At 36.2% G+C, this 19,487-nt stretch overlaps 1 protein-coding gene across 1 annotated transcript; it reads left to right on the plus strand.

Moving 5' to 3' along the window:
* Positions 1-74: 74 nt before the first annotated feature.
* On the plus strand, positions 75-19,143 carry LOC308698693 (uncharacterized protein; the record flags this gene model as incomplete). The annotated part of the gene is made up of 14 exons (XM_081378952.1): positions 75-204; positions 306-464; positions 3,066-3,218; positions 3,328-3,483; positions 3,759-3,905; positions 4,007-4,165; positions 8,265-8,411; positions 8,710-8,862; positions 8,973-9,128; positions 9,425-9,571; positions 9,673-9,831; positions 9,980-10,126; positions 18,205-18,392; positions 19,072-19,143. The coding sequence occupies 14 exons, from the start codon at positions 75-77 to the stop codon at positions 19,141-19,143; spliced, it is 2,073 nt and encodes a 690-aa protein (XP_081235078.1).
* Positions 19,144-19,487: the final 344 nt, after the last annotated feature.

The raw sequence follows: 19,487 nt of genomic DNA on the forward strand, positions 1-19,487 counted from the left end.
CTTGGACTAATCTGTTTCTGTGTTTTTTTTTTTTTTTTTTTTGCTTTTTTTTTGCAGTACTGCCTTCTAACTACATGGTTGACATTGATGTGAGATTCTTTGACTTGTTCCTGGTGAACTACTTACGAAATCTCATCAGAAATATCAGCCTGCCTTTGACTCTGAGCAACAGCATAAATATCACAGATATCGACATGACTACTGGTGAGAGCTGAATGTTTTATCATGTCACATACTAAGATGAGTTCAGTATTAGGACAAAAAGGCAGTTTGAACACAGTTAAATAAATGCTATTCTATTACAGTGTGTGGGTTAAATGGAACACAATATGAGTGCAAGTGTGAGGAGCGTCATGTTTGGCCCAATGACACCTGCAGGGCCTATCATGAGTGTGATGAGATTGTGGGAGGCACTTGTGGATGTATTCAGGCTCTCCCTTCAGAGGGTCCACTTTGCCAGAGAGGTAAGAAATCACATTAGATCACAAATGTACTGATTGTAATTGTAGTAACATGACCAGTATGGTTTTACTCAGTGACACTTGACACATTTGGTGGTTTGGAAACCTGTGTTGAAAATCAAGTTTTTAAAGTTGTTAAATTGTCTATTGAGTGTTCCCTATCGATACGGTTCACTCGTAATGTGTCGCTAGACACTATGGGAAAAACAAGCCATAATTGTGCAGGGATCTGCATGAGCTTATTGGCTGAGCAGTGTAAACTGCACAAACCTATGGTTATGCTGCATATCTGCGCGAACCAATCGGTGTGCATCCCGTTGAATCCAGCGCAGAGCCCGCTAGAATAAGCGGGGCATCTGCCTATATAACTTACCCGTCTCGCCATAGGATTAGACCGATTCACGAACGCGCCTAAAAACAAGAGGCAGGATTTTTCACACAAACCAAACATATCCAATCATAACCAATCACATCCAATCATAGCACGATGGTAGCATTGCCTCCTCTCACGTGATTTTCCACCCATTAATTCTCACTTACCCCCCACCAAATCCACTGCATGCTTTAGGGGGTCTGTTCAAACTCAATGGGCTCAAGGGAGGCAAGAGAAACGCAGCGTCCCACCAACACCATTGGCTTATCATTGTAAAAGTACTGTGCTGGACTGATTGCCTGCAAAACATAACGTTTTCTTCTGATTAAATGCTGCGCCTAAATATATATATATATTGTACATATAAACGTTTTTGAGAAAACTATGTAGTTTTGACTTAATACTGATTGGCTGAGCTCTGTCGCAACTTGCGTTACGCAACGTTGCTTGGCAACTGTAAACTGCGAAAGTGATATTTCAACACCTAATTCTCTGATAAATGTCAGGTAAAGTAGATATTTTCATTCCAATAAAAAACATTTCCAGAATGATGTTAGTCCTTTGAACAGAATAAAACAGGTTTGTCAGATGTTCCCTCAAAAACTCAAGCAGCGTAACAAAATTACAAAAAAGGAGATGGCAAAAAGCCAAAGTACACAGAAACCAACAAAAAAGCAACAGTGGTCAGAAAAGTCAGAACGACTCCCCCTGTGGACAAAATTGTAAGTGTCTGAAAGTCTGACCGAGAACTTTAATCAAAGATTGTTTCTACTGGAAGCTGTATCTAAGATTTGGATTTTAGTCAGTATATGTGACAAATGAGCAATTAAGTATTTGCCTAGGGCCTAACAAATGTGAAAAGATCTACTATTGGTGGTTTGAAAATCTTTGATTTTAGCATTAATGCAAAACCGTCTCCCTCTTTTCAGACATCAATGAATGTGAAGATGCAGTGTCAGTTTGTGGTCAATACTCAGATTGTATTAACATCATTGGGAGTCACATGTGTTCATGCTGGAGTGGATTTAATACCTCCAATAAAGACAGTCCTGTGAGCCACAACAACTCATGTCAGGGTGAGTATTATCAACTGATTTTGTTTTCTGTTTTTGTCTCATAAAATTGAGAGTACAGAGCTGTTATATCTTTACAGTTTGTATGAATACTAGTGTGAGTTTTAGCTGTTCCTGTTTGAGGTGTAACATCATCAAACAAATAATATTTTTTTCTTTTTTACCATTTTGGAATTATAATGTCAATACTTTTGTTTAAATACCAGAAGTCTTTCATGCCTTTAGAATTTTTACCTAATTAAATACTGTAAACGTAATAGTTTTAAAAAAAAAAATTCTCCATAGATATAAATGAATGTCAGGTCAGTCCATCTGTATGTGGTCCAGACTCCAACTGCACAAATGAAAGAGGAAGTTACAATTGCTCATGTTTGGATGGATTCACTGTACCAAACTCAAATCTCACCATCAGCATCAATAACACATGTAGAGGTAAATCCTATAATCACATTTATATACAGTCTAATATTTGGAAAATAACCTAGAGTAGTTTTTTAGACTTTTCAATTTTTGCAATAAAATCATATTTAACACTGTTTGTTGTTTAATTAACAATTGGAAGTAATTAGGTGTTTTTTTTAACTGCTGCATACTACATTTTATTCGTCCTCTATTTATAGTTACCAAAACATAGATTTGCATTAAGGTGACATTCATATTTCAGTGTTCCTATAACAACAATACCTATTTTCATATTGTCTTGAAATATAGATGTTAATGAATGTCTAAAGACATCAGAGTTTTGTGGTCCAAACTCTCGTTGCACCAACTCATTTGGGAGTTACAACTGTTCCTGCTTGAGTGGGTTTACTGTAACAAATATGAATCAACCAATCAGCATCAGTAACCCATGCAATGGTGAGCATGTAGAAAATATACTTCATGATGTATTTGATTTATATTGCAAGTAAATTTGACAGAAATATCAATTCAATCTATTATATGGTTTGGTGTGTGTTTCTGTCGTTTCTGTTTTCAGCCATGATAAAAGCTGCTTAAATACATAATAAAGTTGTTTAAAAAAAACGGTTACATGAAATCCTATTGGCCTGAAAAAATCATTGTCTGTTAATAATTTTCTTTTGTGAACTATGATTATTTTATTTGTTGGTAAAAGGCATTGTCATGATTTACTTTTTTGATCTTTTTTTTCTACAGTGACTCTACCTTTGACTGAATATCTGATTGAAATTCAGATCAATAGTGTGGATAGTAGCGTCACTGATCAGCTGAGGACCCTTCTGATGTCTTTTAATTTGCCCTACATAATCAGTGACAGCACTAACATTACAGAAATCAACATAACTACTGGTAAGAGCTCTGTCTCTGCTTTGTACTGTTAATAGCTAAGAATAAACTCTATACTTCATGAATACTGACATCAATGATTTGATGTTTGGACTCTTCTTGTGCTTTTCAGTGTGTTCATTGAACCAATCGCAGTATCAGTGTAAATGTGAGGGTCTGTTTGTTTGGCCAAATGACACGTGTCACTCATACGAGGCCTGTGATGTCATCACTAATGGATCATGTACATGTATCAATGCCCTTCCAGTGGATGGACAGTTCTGTCAAGGTGAGACATTGGCGTCAATCTACAACATCAGTTTTATCCCTTTAATTTATTTGATCTGTTTTTCTTGCTTTTATTTTCCTGCATTTTGCTACTAGGATTGACAGACTGATTATGTGCTTGTTTTTGATTGCAAATAACTCTATTAACAACACATTAATGTTCTTTTAAATTTTACACCACAGGCTACAAAGGTCATTTAAAAAAAAAGAAAAAAATATTTTTAGTTATTTTAAGAATTGAATTACTTGAATTACTTTTTTTTTTTTTTTTTGCAGTACTGCCTTCTAACTACATGGTTGACATTGATGTGAGATTCTTTGACTTGTTCCTGGTGAACTACTTACGAAATCTCATCAGAAATATCAGCCTGCCTTTGACTCTGAGCAACAGCATAAATATCACAGATATCGACATGACTACTGGTGAGAGCTGAATGTTTTATCATGTCACATACTAAGATGAGTTCAGTATTAGGACAAAAAGGCAGTTTGAACACAGTTAAATAAATCCTATTCTATTACAGTGTGTGGGTTAAATGGAACACAATATGAGTGCAAGTGTGAGGAGCGTCATGTTTGGCCCAATGACACCTGCAGGGCCTATCATGAGTGTGATGAGATTGTGGGAGGCACTTGTGGATGTATTCAAGCTCTCCCTTCAGAGGGTCCGCTTTGCCAGAGAGGTAAGAAATCACATTAGATCACAAATGTACTGATTGTAATTGTAGTAACATGACCAGTATGGTTTTACTCAGTGACACTTGACACATTTGGTGGTTTGGAAACCTGTGTTGAAAATCAAGTTTTTAAAGTTGTTAAATTGTCTATTGAGTGTTCCCTATCGATACGGTTCACTCGTAATGTGTCGCTAGACACTATGGGAAAAACAAGCCATAATAGTGCAGGGATCTGCATGAGCTTATTGGCTGAGCAGTGTAAACTGCACAAACCTATGGTTATGCGGCATATCTGCGCGAACCAATCGGTGCGCATCCCATTGAATCCAGCGCAGAGCCCGCTAGAATAAGCGGGACATCTGCCTATATAACTTACCCGTCTCGCACAAAGGATTAGACCGATTCACGAACGTGCCTGAAAACAAGAGGCAGGATTTTTCACACAAACCAATCATATCCAATCATAACCAATCACATCCAATCATAGCACGATGGTAGCATTGCCTCCTCTCACGTGATTTTCCACCCATTAATTCTCAATTACCCCCCACCAAATCCACTGCATGCTTTAGGGGGTCTGTTCAAACTCAATGGGCTCAAGGGAGGCAAGAGAAACGCAGCGTCCCGCTGTAAGTTTATCCACTGGTGTCGCTGTTGGACAGTGTTACTTTTGAAAAACTAGTTATTTATACACTTTTTAATGTAATATTTTGTAATATATGTGTGGTTTTATCATTGTAATAGATTATTTTCTCTTGCAATTTTTTGAGGAGGTACTGCCTCCCTTGCCTTCTCTGGAGAAACACTTCTATTTTATTTTATTTGCTCAACATGCTAATGAGAGGCTGTCAATCAAAAATCATTCTGTAGGTGGGATTCATAACACCATTGGCTTATCATTGTAAAAGTACTGTGCTGGACTGATTGCCTGCAAAACATAACGTTTTCTTCTGATTAAATGCTGCGCCTAAATATATATATATATATTGTACATATAAACGTTTTTAAAACCTGTTAACCGTTGCCAGAGCGCGGGCGCACTGAAGCGGTTTTTTTTATAAATAGTTCAAAGTTACTATCAGATTTAATGTTATACCTTGACAAACTATACATCATTACAAAGATATAAGACTCAAGTTTCAGAATTTGACCACTATTGTATTCTGAGAAACTTATAGCGACAGTTATTTCTTAATTTGTGTCAGGAGTTATGAAATGAAAAAATGAGTCGATACCTTTGATATGAATTATGCGCGTCAGCCGCTTTCATTCATAAAAAAACTCCCGTGCCGTCGTCATGACAGCGATACACAAAACAACGTCCTTCCGGGCTTTTAGCTAAAAAATGTGCAGATTTGGAGAAATATTGATATATTCTCATAGGTTTACATCAGATTTCTATAGACAGGAATAATATTTATTGAATTTATACCCAAATGCGTCGATGTAATCATTATGAGCGTTTGTATACTCTGTTAATGCGTTTTCAATTCATACCAATAGCATGAGGGCGCCCTCGCCGCCCTGTGCACAGTATTAGAACATGAAGAAGTGCCATAATCATGTGACAATCCAGGAAGCCTCGAACACACACATAGCTAACAACAGATCGCGCTGTAACATGGAGAAACAGTCGTTTTGAAGACAATAAACATGTTTGCTATGATATTTGAGTTACCTGTGTTTTTCAATCCATGCCAGGTATTTCCATAATAATAGATTATATTTATAATGTAATGCTAATCTATATAGACTATCATTGTGCAGAACAGTATACAATAGTATATTTTCTGTCTGATTTTTTTATCTGAAGCCAAATTAGATCACAGAAAATTATTTAAAATACTCGATTTGCTTTATAAAGTAAGTTTATAAGCACAAACATGGTTTTAATCTCATAAATTGTCGTGTATTGATGGTGTGCTAAGCTAACATGCTAGCTAGCCCTAGGTGCACCTGCCACCTAGAAGTTATATTTTTATTATTTTTTGAACGCTTACTGAAATGTTTCTTTATTCAAGAAATGCATTTAAAACAGTTTAGAATGTAAGGGTGAACTTTGAGAAAATAAATTAGTGACTGAAACCATATGAATAGCATGTGAATAGCCAGTCGTTAGTAACTAATGCAGACAAAAGAAATGCATATTTAGAGCCATAACCTGGCTGGAGAGGTGTGAATGTTTGTAGGGGGAGACTGAGACTGAATGGGGCTCGTTTGCACCACAAAACAATCAAGACAATATACTGCATAGATGGTAAGAAGATGACACTAAATATCAGTAGCATTTTAGCATCAAATCAAAATAAAGTCACATGACATGGTCTTGAAAAACATTTCACTAAATACAGAGTTTTGGACTTATTATCTTAAGATTTTAAACATAAAATGTTTAGACATGTGGCATTAGCTGTAGTGCATTTCTAGACTGCTCCAGGGCCAACTTCAATTTTATTTTCATGAGGATGTTTCATAAAAAATAATTTCTAATAACTTTACAAAACTTTGAAGCTATTTATAACAATTTTTGTCATTATGACAATAATTAATTCTACATTACAATAAACTGCCAGGTGTCAGCTTTCAAATGAGATCATACTTGTGCTTTTAGTACAAAGGGTTCATGAACTGTATCTGTTTCAGTTTGGGTATGTCATTTCTTGGGATTTTTCAAAAGTGGGGTTGCAGCTTAACAGGTTAAGAAAACTATGTAGTTTTGACTTAATACTGATTGGCTGAGCTCTGTCGCAACTTGCGTTACGCAACGTTGCTTGGCAACTGTAAACTGCGAAAGTGATATTTCAACACCTAATTCTCTGATAAATGTCAGGTAAAGTAGATATTTTCATTCCAATAAAAAACATTTCCAGAATGATGTTAGTCCTTTGAACAGAATAAAACAGGTTTGTCAGATGTTCCCTCAAAAACTCAAGCAGCGTAACAAAATTACAAAAAAGGAGATGGCAAAAAGCCAAAGTACACAGAAACCAACAAAAAAGCAACAGTGGTCAGAAAAGTCAGAACGACTCCCCCTGTGGACAAAATCGTAAGTGTCTGAAAGTCTGACCGAGAACTTTAATCAAAGATTGTTTCTACTGGAAGCTGTATCTAAGATTTGGATTTTAGTCAGTATATGCGACAAATGAGCAATTAAGTATTTGCCTAGGGCCTAACAAATGTGAAAAGATCTACTATTGGTGGTTTGAAAATCTTTGATTTTAGCATTAATGCAAAACCATCTCCTTCTTTTCAGACATCAATGAATGTGAAGATGCAGTGTCAGTTTGTGGTCAATACTCAGATTGTATTAACATCATTGGGAGTCACATGTGTTCATGCTGGAGTGGATTTAATACCTCACATAAAGACAGTCCTGTGAGCCGCAACAACTCATGTCAGGGTGAGTATTATCAACTGATTTTGTTTTCTGTTTTTGTCTCATAAATTGAGAGTACAGAGCTGTTATATCTTTACAGTTTGTATGAATACTAGTGTGAGTTTTAGCTGTTCCTGTTTGAGGTGTAACATCATCAAACAAATAATTATTTTTTCTTTTTTACCATCTTGGAATTATAATATCAATACTTTTGTTTAAATACCAGAAGTCTTTCATGCCTTTAGAATTTTTACCTAATTTAATACTGTAAACGTAATAGTTTTAATTTTTTTTTCTCCATAGATATAAATGAATGTCAGGTCAGTCCATCTGTATGCGGTCCAGACTCCAACTGTACAAATGAAAGAGGAAGTTACAATTGCTCATGTTTGGATGGATTCACTGTACCAAACTCAAATCTCACCATCAGCATCAATAACACATGTAGAGGTAAATCCTATAATCACATTTATATACAGTCTAATATTTGGAAAATAACCTAGAGTAGTTTTTTAGACTTTTCAATTTTTGCAATAAAATCATATTTAACACTGTTTGTTGTTTAATTAACAATTGGAAGTAATTAGTTTTTTTTTTTAACTGTTGCGTACTACATTTTATTTGTCCTCTATTTGTAGTTACCAAAACATAGATTTGCATTAAGGTGACATTCATATTTCAGTGTTCCTATAACAACAATACCTATTTTCATATCGTCTTGAAATATAGATGTTAATGAATGTCTAAAGACATCAGAGTTTTGTGGTCCAAACTCTCGTTGCACCAACTCATTTGGGAGTTACAACTGTTCCTGTTTGAGTGGGTTTACTGTAACAAATATGAATCAACCAATCAGCATCAGTAACCCATGCAATGGTGAGCATGTAGAAAATATACTTCATGATGTATTTGATTTATATTGCAAGTAAATTTGACAGAAATATCAATTCAATCTATTATGGTTTGGTGTGTGTTTCTGTCGTTTCTGTTTTCAGCCATGATAAAAGCTGCTTAAATACATAATAAAGTTGTTTAAAAAAGAACTGTTACATGAAATCCTATTGGCCTGAAAAAATCATTGTCTGTTAATAATTTTCTTTTGTGAACTATGATTATTTTATTTGTTGGTAAAAGGCATTGTCATGATTTACTTTTTTGATCTTTTTTTCTACAGTGACTCTACCTTTGACTGAATATCTGATTGAAATTCAGATCAATAGTGTGGATAGTAGCGTCACTGATCAGCTGAGGACCCTTCTGATGTCTTTTAATTTGCCCTACATAATCAGTGACAGCACTAACATTACAGAAATCAACATAACTACTGGTAAGAGCTCTGTCTCTGCTTTGTACTGTTAAATAGCTAAGAATAAACTCTATACTTCATGAATACTGACATCAATTATTTGATGTTTGGACTCTTCTTGTGCCTTTCAGTGTGTTCATTGAACCAATCGCAGTATCAGTGTAAATGTGAGGGTCTGTTTGTTTGGCCAAATGACACGTGTCACTCATACGAGGCCTGTGATGTCATCACTAATGGATCATGTACATGTATCAATGCCCTTCCAGTGGATGGACAGTTCTGTCAAGGTGAGACACTGGCGTCAATCTACAACATCAGTTTTGTCCCTTTAATTTATTTGATCTGTTATTCTTGCTTTTATTTTCCTGAATTTTGCTACTAGGATTGACAGACTGATTAAGTTCTTGTTTTTGATTGCAAATAACTCTATTAACAACACATTAATGTTCTTTTAAATTTTACACCACAGGCTACAAAGGTCATTTAAAATAAAAAAGAAAAAAATATTTTTAGTTATTTTAAGAAATGAATTACTTGGACTAAGCTGCTTTTTTTTTTTTTTTTTTTTTTTTTTTTTTTGCAGTACTGCCTTCTAACTACATGGTTGACATTGATGTGAGATTCTTTGACTTGTTCCTGGTGAACTACTTACGAAATCTCATCAGAAATATCAGCCTGCCTTTGACTCTGAGCAACAGCATAAATATCACAGATATCGACATGACTACTGGTGAGAGTTGAATGTTTTATCATGTCACATACTAAGATGAGTTCAGTATTAGGACAAATTGACAGTTTGAACACAGTTTAATAAATCCTATTCTATTACAGTGTGTGGGTTAAATGGAACACAATATGAGTGCAAGTGTGAGGAGCGTCATGTTTGGCCCAATGACACCTGCAGGGCCTATCATGAGTGTGATGAGATTGTGGGAGGCACTTGTGGATGTATTCAAGCTCTCCCTTCAGAGGGTCCGCTTTGCCAGAGAGGTAAGAAATCACATTAGATCACAAATGTACTGATTGTAATTGTAGTAACATGACCAGTATGGTTTTAACTCAGTGACACTTAACACGTTTGTTTGTTTGAAAAAATTAAATTTAAACATGTATTCAATACTGCTGTTTTTTTCTCCAGACATCAATGAATGTGAAGATGCAGTGTCAGTTTGTGGTCAATACTCAGATTGTATTAACATCATTGGGAGTCACATGTGTTCATGCTGGAGTGGATTTAATACCTCCAATAAAGACAGTCCTGTGAGCCGCAACAACTCATGTCAGGGTGAGTATTATCAACTGATTTTGTTTTCTGTTCTTATCTCTTAAAATTGAGAGTACAGAGCTGTTATATCTTTACAGTTTGTGTGAATACTAGTGTGAGTTTTAGATGTTCCTGTTTGAGGTGTAACATCACCGAACAAATAATTATTTTTTATTTTTTCCATCTTCTTGGAATTCTAATGTTTATGAATGTCTTTAGATATGAAAGTTATTTCATGTCTTTAGCTTTTTTTGCCCAATGTAAAACATTAAAATAGATTTTTTTTTGTTTTTTGCTTTTGAAGACACCATTCACACAAAAAATTAATACTGTAAAAAACTAGTAGCTGTCAGAATTTCGTTGTAAAAAAATTCTGTCACAATGATAAACAATTTTATATATATATCTGCATTTTAACCTTGAAATATACCGATAACCACAACAATAATACTGGTGGCACAACAGAAAGCCAAATGATCATTCACCAGAAGTGGCCTTTTCATTATTGAAAATCAATTAAAAAAAATTCAATGTACTGAAATGCTAATTTGTACATTTTGTCTTGAATTGTAAACTTACACAGCATCGTAATTTCAGTGTTTCGGACTTGGGACATAATTACTGCAAGAATTAGTGATTCAAACTATTTTTTCCCTGTATATTCTGTTAACTAAAGATGTGAATACCAGTGAATTAAAGAGGAGCTGTTATTTTTTTCTGTAATTTTCTTTTAATAAAGATGTGGATGAATGTGTTGAGAGATCAGAGGTCTGTGGTCCAAACTCAATCTGCAACAACACTGTTGGGAGTTACAATTGCTCGTGCAAGAGTGGATATAATGTAACAGACCCAAACCTCCCTATAAACAGCAATAACACATGCAGAGGTATGATTGACAGCTGAAGCTCTGAACACTTTGTTACTTTTTGCACTGCCTGAACCTTCTATTAACCTTTCACTTTATTAATTATTTTATGTCAGATATTCAAGAATGTTTTGACTCACCATCAGTGTGTGGGTCGAACTCTTGCTGTTGTAAATATAATAGCAGGAAATTCATTTTCTTTTTTAAATAATTGCTTCTTTTAATAATATTGTGTTTCCTTCCCATAGATATAGATGAATGTCTGGTCAGTCCATCTGTATGTGGTCCAGATTCCAACTGCTCTAATGAAATAGGAAGTTACAATTGCTCATGTGTCGATGGATTCACTGTAACAAACTCAAATCTCACCATCAGCAACAATAATACATGTAGAGGTACATTTTATATTCAGATTTGTTTACTCAATTTTTTTGAGTATAATAAGCTAGAGTTTTTCCATGTAATTGTTCTTTTATATCATTTTTGTAAACATATCATTCGCATTTATTTACATATGACTGAGTGACCCAAACTGTTCTTTCCCTCGTAACTTCCTTTTCCTAAAGATGTGGATGAATGTGTTGAGAGATCAGAGGTCTGTGGTCCAAACTCAATCTGCAACAACACTGTTGGGAGTTACAATTGCTCGTGCAAGAGTGGATATAATGTAACAGACCCAAACCTTCCTATAAACAGCAGTAACCCATGCAGAGGTATGATTGACAGATCATTACTTATTTTATATCAGATATTCTTGAATGTTTTGACTGACCTTAAGTGTTTGGGCTGAAATCTTACTATTGTCATTTTAATTGCATGAAATAAAACTGTTTTTAAATAATTGCTTGTTTTAATAACATTATGTTTTCCCCCATAGATATAGATGAATGTGTTTTCAGTCCATCTGTATGTGGTCCAGATTCCAACTGCACAAATGAAATAGGAAGTTACAATTGCTCATGTTTGGATGGATTCACTGTAACAAACTCAAATCTCACCATCAGCAACAATAATACATGTAGAGGTACATTCTATATTCAGATTTTTGTGTTCTCTAACATTGAATAATAAACTGGATGTTTTCTGTACATCATGAGTCTAATTAATTTTATAAAAAAAAAAATAGCAAATATGTTTTTAATGCTAACATTATGAAGGTTTAGTGTTTACCTACTTTGGATAAAAAATTCTAAATGGAATATTAGATTGTGATGTTAGCCATTTAATGAGTTGACCCCCACATTCTGTACCATTGAATTAAAGAGGATCTGTTATTTTTTTCTGTAATTTTCTTTTAATAAAGATGTGGATGAATGTGTTGAGAGATCAGAGGTCTGCGGTCCAAACTCAATCTGCAACAACACTGTTGGGAGTTACAATTGCTCGTGCATGAGTGGATATAATGTAACAGACCCAAACCTCCCTATAAACAGCAATAACACATGCAAAGGTATGATTGACAGCTGATGCATTACTGTTTGAACTGCCCTAATCTTCTGTTAACTGTAACCTTACATTTGATCAACTATTTTATGTCAGATATTCATGAAAGTTTTGACTCACCATCAGTGTTTGGGCAAAACTCTTACTATTGTAATTATAATTGCAGGAAAGAAAACTGTTTTTAAATATTTGTTTGTTTTAATAATATTGTGTTTTTCCCCCATAGATATAGATGAATGTCTGGTCAGTCTATCTGTATGTGGTCCAGACTCCAACTGCACAAATGAAAGAGGAAGTTACAATTGCTTATGTTTGGATGGATTCACTGTAACAAACTCAAATCTCACCATCAGCATCAATAACACATGTAGAGGTACATTTTTTATTCAGATTTGTCTACTCTAACTTTATGAATAATAAGCTAGAGTTTTTCTATGTAATTTTTCTTTTTATATAATTTTTGTAAACATATTATTCTTGTTTATTTATATATGAATGAGTGACCCAAACTGTTCTTTCCCTCGTTACTTCCTTTTACTAAAGATGTCGATGAATGTGTTGAGAGATCAGAAGTCTGTGGTCCAAACTCAATCTGCAACAACACTGTTGGGAGTTACAATTGCTCGTGCAAGAGTGGATATAATGTAACAGACCCAAACCTCCCTATAAACAGCAGTAACCCATGCAAAGGTATGATTGACAGCTGGTGCATTACTGTTTGAACTGCCCTATACTTCTGTTAACTGTAAACTTACATTTGACCAACTATTTTATGTCAGATATGTTTTGACTCACCATCAGTGTGTGGGTCAAACTCTTACTTTTGTAATTACAGTATAATTGCAGGAAGGAAAACTGTTTTTAAATATTTGCTTGTTTTAATAATATTGTGTTTTACCTCCATAGATATAAATGAATGTCTGGTCAGTCCATCTGTATGTGGTCCAGATTCCAACTGCACAAATGAAATAGGAAGTTACAATTGCTCATGTTTGGATGGATTCACTGTAACAAACTCAAATCTCTCCATCAGCAACAATAACACATGTAGAGGTACATTTTTATATTCAGATTTGTTTACTCTATCTTTTTGAATATTAAGCTACCGTTTTTCCATGTAATTGTTTTTTTATGTAATTTTTGTAAACATATTATTCTCATTTATTTACATAATGAATGAGTGACCCAAACTGTTCTTTCCCTTGTAACTTCCTTTTACTAAAGATGTGGATGAATGTGTTGAGAGATCAGAGGTCTGCGGTCCAAACTCAATCTGCAACAACACTGTTGGGAGTTACAATTGCTCGTGCATGAGTGGATATAATGTAACAGACCCAAACCTCCCTATAAACAGCAATAACACATGCAGAGGTATGATTGACAGCTGAAGCATTACCGATTGACCTGCCTGAATCTTCTGTTAACTGTAACCTTACCTTTTATATTTTATGTCAGATATTCATGAATGTTGTGACTCACCATGAGTGTGTGGGCGGAACTCTTACTGTTGTAATAATTGTAGCAAATTAGCTCTAAGAAACATTAATAATCAATCGTAACTTGTTATAATTGATTATGAATATTTGGATCAGGTAATCGGATTAACTTGATGTAGCTACATTAACATTACAACCAATTACTCAGTTCATCCTGTGAACCCTCAATATTGGTTATCAATTGATTAATAGAAATGTACATTTCTGGGGTATGGGAAATGTCTTTCTTACTGTACAGTACTATTCAGAGCCTGTAGTCAAAATCTGCATGATTAGTGACTCCAGTATATGAGCTTGAGACACGGACTATTTTACATGTGACATGAACAAGACTTTATTAACTAGACTAAACACTTAAAACTTCTCTAACATACACATACATGCATGCAGTTTACCAAGGGAAAGAGAGCTGAAGCAGAATACAGGAAAGCAAGAAGTTATAGCATTGTTTGAAATTCAGCAGATCAACAGCCTTGAGCTAACCATCAGTTTAGTTCTAACACGCCCTTCTTTAAAAGTAAGGTAAGCTAAGGATACTTAATGTATCAAATAATGAGACTAAGTTTGATACTTGCATGTCTCGCCCATTTGAATTAAACTGCCCTGATGCAGTTTGTTGAGGCTCCAGTTGATCTTTGCTGATGTTGTCTTGATGAGAGAGAACCAGTGTGAGTTAGAGGATCTTTGGTGAATGGAAAGACAAGGCCGCAGCCTGGCACAAGTTTGGGGGTCCTTAGAAAACTTCTAGTTCAGCATCATCTTCACATCAGGATTTCAGAAAGGGTCTAAGAGGCGTGATCTTGTGATCAGTGATTTTTTAAAGCGTGAAGATGTCACACCCTCTGGAGGTGTGTGAGCCAATAAGAAGTTGTTCCCTTTGGAGGGAATTTCTTTACGACCTTTTGTTCAAGCAGGCCTTTGAACATGTACTTTGATTGGGTGTTTAACAAAAGAATCTTCAAGATTCTTATAATACTAATGCGTCGCAAAGTTAGCAAAAATGTAATGTTAATTAATAAATGGGGGACGAAGATTGGAGTTTATAGAGACTAAACATGCTACACATATGATTTTGGTTATAACCATAGTGTGCAAGTCTGAAACATTAATCCAAAAGAGTTTAAAAGAGAGAATGAATACATAGACCAAACCACATAAAAGGAAAATCATGAGATGGGAACATTAGATGCATGTTTATACATTTCTCAAGTGGTTATATATAGAATATATAGGATTAAAAGGGTTTATTTCTCTTTCTCAGCCAGAATTAAGTGAGATTCACAGTTCTCTGCAAATTCCTTTTGGGGTCGTAAAAAGTCTTATCAGTCTTAAGCCCAATTTATACTTCTGCGTCGAACTTACACTGTAGCTACGTCGTAGGCTGTGTGTAGCACGCGTACCCTTCGGCGTACCCTGACGTGCACCTCTCCAAAAATGTAACAACGCGTCAACTCTACGCGGACGCAAGCTCTGTTACAACGACGCAGAAGTATAAATGAAAACCAACGCGTTGCCTACAGCGTAGAGGCTCCGGCGTAGGTCCGACGCAGAAGTATAAATCAGCCTTTAATGTGTCCTGTAACAGGACACCGGGTTCTGCCAGTGTGTTAGCTTCATTTGGGATGTTAGTTTTGGGGGAAGTTTCATAGACCTTTGTTGGGAGAGTGAGTTTGCTGGATTACTCATTAAATATAATGAATAATTTGTGTGTGTCTGATTGGTCCAGAAGCTACATTATAATTACAGGAATTGAAACTGTTTAAACAATTGCTTGTTTTAATAATATTGCGTTTCCCCTCCATAGATATAGATGAATGTCTGTTCAGTCCATCTGTATGTGGTCCAGATTCCAACTGCACAAATGAAATAGGAAGTTATAATTGCTCATGTTTGGATGGATTCACTGTAACAAACTCAAATTTCACTATCAGCATAAATAACACATGTAGAGGTACATTTCATATTCAGATTTATTTACTCTAACTTTTAGAATAATAAGCTACCGTTTTTCCATGTAACTTTTGAATGTAATTTTTGTAAACAAATCATTCTATTTATTTATTTACATATGAATCTCATTATTAGCATCAATAGCACATGTAGAGGTGGATTTTATATTCAGATTTGTTTACTCTAATTTTTTGAATGATAAATTAGTTTTTCCATTTTATTTTTCTTTTATGTAATTTTTGTAAACAAATTATTCTCATTTATTTATTTACATATAAATGAGTGACCCAAACTGTTCTTTCCTTCATTACTTCCTTTTACTAAAGATGTGGATGAATGTGTTGAGAGATCAGAGGTCTGCGGTCCAAACTCAATCTGCAACAACACTGTTGGGAGTTACAATTGCTCATGCAAGAGTGGATATAATGTAACAGACCCAAGCCTCCCTATAAACAGCAATAACACATGCAAAGGTATGATTGGCAGCTGATCTGTTATTTTATGCTAGATATTCATGAATGTTTTGACTCACCATCAGTGTTTTGGCAAAACTCTTACTGTTGTTATTATAATTTCAGGAAATTAAACTATTTTTAAATAATTGCTTATTTTAAGAATATTGTGTTTTCCCCCATAGATATAGATGAATGTCTGGTCAGTCCATCTGTATGTGGTCCAGATTCCAACTGCACAAATGAAATAGGAAATTACAGTTGCTCATGTTTGGATGGATTCACAGCAACAAACTCAAGTCTCACCATGAGCATCAATAATGCATGTAGAGGTACATCCTAAATTCAGATTTGTTTGTTACTCTAGCTTTTAATAATAAGAGTTTATGCATGTCAATTTTTTTATGCAACATTTGTAAGCTAACCATTCTCATTCTCATTATTCTCATTATTCATTCTCATTATTCTCATTATTTATTCACACATGTATGAGTGAACCAAACTGTTATTTTTCCCATAACTTCCTTTTACTAAAGATGTGAATGAATGTGTTGAGAGATCAGAGGTCTGCGGTCCAAACTCAATCTGCAACAACACTGTTGGGAGTTACAATTGCTCGTGCATGAGTGGATATAATGTAACAGACCCAAACCTCCCTATAAACAGCAGTAACCCATGCAGAGGTATGATTGATAGCTGAAGCACTGAGCAGTTTATATTTGTTCTGTCTAAATCTTTTGTCAAACCTTTCTCTTTTTTAAATGATTTTATTTCAGATATTTATGAATGTCTTGACTCAGTATCAGTGTGTGGGCCGAACTCTCACTGTTACAATTACAATGGAAGCTTCTCATGCTTTTGTTGGGAAGGATATAACGTCTCAGATGGGAATAAGGCGAATACCAAAAGTAACCCATGCATTGGTAAGTTTGCACTATGTAATATTCTCTGTCATGATTGTTGCATAATTTCAAATATGCCTTTATCAAATATGTCGATAATCATTGTTTGTTTATATAGTTTTTTAGAAAAATCTCATTTTACTTTTCGTTCTCCTAGAACAATGTTGACATTCAAAAAAACACCTTTTGATTCACACTATATGTATCCCTTTTTTCTCCCTTGGTTTTTGTTTTTTGTTTTTTGTTTTTTTCACATGCAGTTTGGCCTTGTAAGTTTAGGGCTGAAATACTACTTTTATCCAGCACTTTTTCTTTGGGAGATACATTTACATTTGTTCTGTCTTTTTGTGCTTTAAATATTGCAGTTTCTACCTTTTTGATTTCTATTCTCTTTCTATAGACATATGAATGCCATGAGATAACAAATGTATTTCATGTCTTTATGTGTTTGTGTTAATGATTTTTTTTTTTAATTATTACTTAAATATTTTTCCATAGATATAAATGAATGTCTGTTCAGTCCATCTGTATGTGGTCCAAACTCCAACTGTACAAATGAAATAGGAAGTTACAATTGCTCATGCTTGGTTGGATTCACTGCAACAAATTCAAATCTCACTATCAGCATCAATAACACATGTAGAGGTACATTCTGTGTTCAGATCTCTTTGTTCTCTAGCATTGAATAATAAATTAAATGTTCCCTTTCATGTCGGTCACTCCAACATTTGTCGGAGGGATCCGACAGAAATGGGATCTTCACAAAGAGACCAATCTACTTGGAGAGAAACTAAACGAGCCAATGCACATTGGCATGCGATAATTGCGCCAGCTGCTTCTTCTGGGTATATAATGAGCAACAGGTGTAACGCATCTTTGCATTTTGCTTCGGAGCCCAGCTGATTCATGTTCTGTTCCAGCAGTCTTACTTTCGAGTGTTCTTTTTGGAAGAAGCCCTCTCCTTCGTGTTGGTGTCACGATGCTACAGCAGGATCACCTCAGGAAAAAAAAAACAGCTGTTTTCACAGCTCTAAGCGTCCCCCCTCTATACCCTCTTTGGACCTGTCTCTGGTGCTCAGCGTACTGCAGAGACCTCCCTTCGAACTGCAGCAGTCAGAAGAGCTAAAGATCCTGTCACTAAAGACAGTGCTCCTGACGGCGCTGGCTTCTATCAAGAGGGTAGGGTACTTGCAAGCGGTTTCGGTCGACATATCGTTTCTAGAATTCGGACCGGCTGACTCTCATGTTGTCCTGAGACCCCGGCCCGGATGTGTGCCCAAGGTTCCTACCACACCCTTTAGAGACCAGGTAGTGAACCGCAAGTGCTGCCCTCGGAGGAGACAGATCTAGCCCTGGCTTTTCTCTATCCCGTCTGTTCCTTGAGGTTATACGTGGACAGAACGCAAAGCTTAGGACCTCAGACCAGCTCTTCGTCTGTTACGGAGGCCAGCAGAAGGGAAAGGCTGTCTCCAAGCGGAGGTTCGCCCACTGGATAGTGGATACTATTGTCTTGGCGTATCAATCCCAAGACGTGCCTTGCTCGTTCGGGTTGCGAGCACACTCAACTAGAAGTGTTGCTTCCTCCTGGGCATTGGCTCAAGGCACCTTGCTGACAGATATATGTACTGTAGAGCTGCGGGTTGGGCGACAATCAACACGTTTACTAGATTCTATAGCCTCCATGTAGAGCCAGTATCTTCCCGTATATTCGCCCCAATTGGCCAGTAGCGCGGGGAACCTGCTCAAGTCTCGGCTTGGTACGCCGTTCTCGGCTGGTCGGCCAAATACGTGTGTCTATTGCTCCAGTGTGTTCCCCGGAGACGGCTAACCCTGTTGAGTTCCTCTGTCACCCCTACAGCAGTCAGACATTGCGGAGCGTCTGACGCCAGGCCTAACACTCGTATGCATTGAGGAACCTGTGCTAGACTAGATGTCCATTTGTATCGGTCCCTGCGGCGACCCCATATGTGTAAATTTCATGGTACGGCTACCTTGTCGGCTAGGCAGTGTCTTTCTCTTGGCAGAGCCCGCTCTGCCGTCTCTGCCGGTGCGTTTCCCCACTAGGATTAGGCCAGAACCACTCCAGAGACTTCCATATGTTGCGCTACCCTGCTTGGCTAGTCATATGGGTTTTCTCCATGTTACCACCCTCCGGGCAGGACGTGGCTTCTGCAGCGTTCTCCTTCCCCTGGGAAGGGCACGCTTTCCCAGTGTTATCCAATATTCTCCCTGAGTTGGTCTTGAGGAACATCAGTGGCCAGGACTCCCCGCATA

The sequence above is a fragment of the Scardinius erythrophthalmus genome (genome assembly GCF_964197995.2).
Source record: "Scardinius erythrophthalmus genome assembly, chromosome: 11".
NCBI lineage: Eukaryota > Metazoa > Chordata > Actinopteri > Cypriniformes > Leuciscidae > Scardinius > Scardinius erythrophthalmus.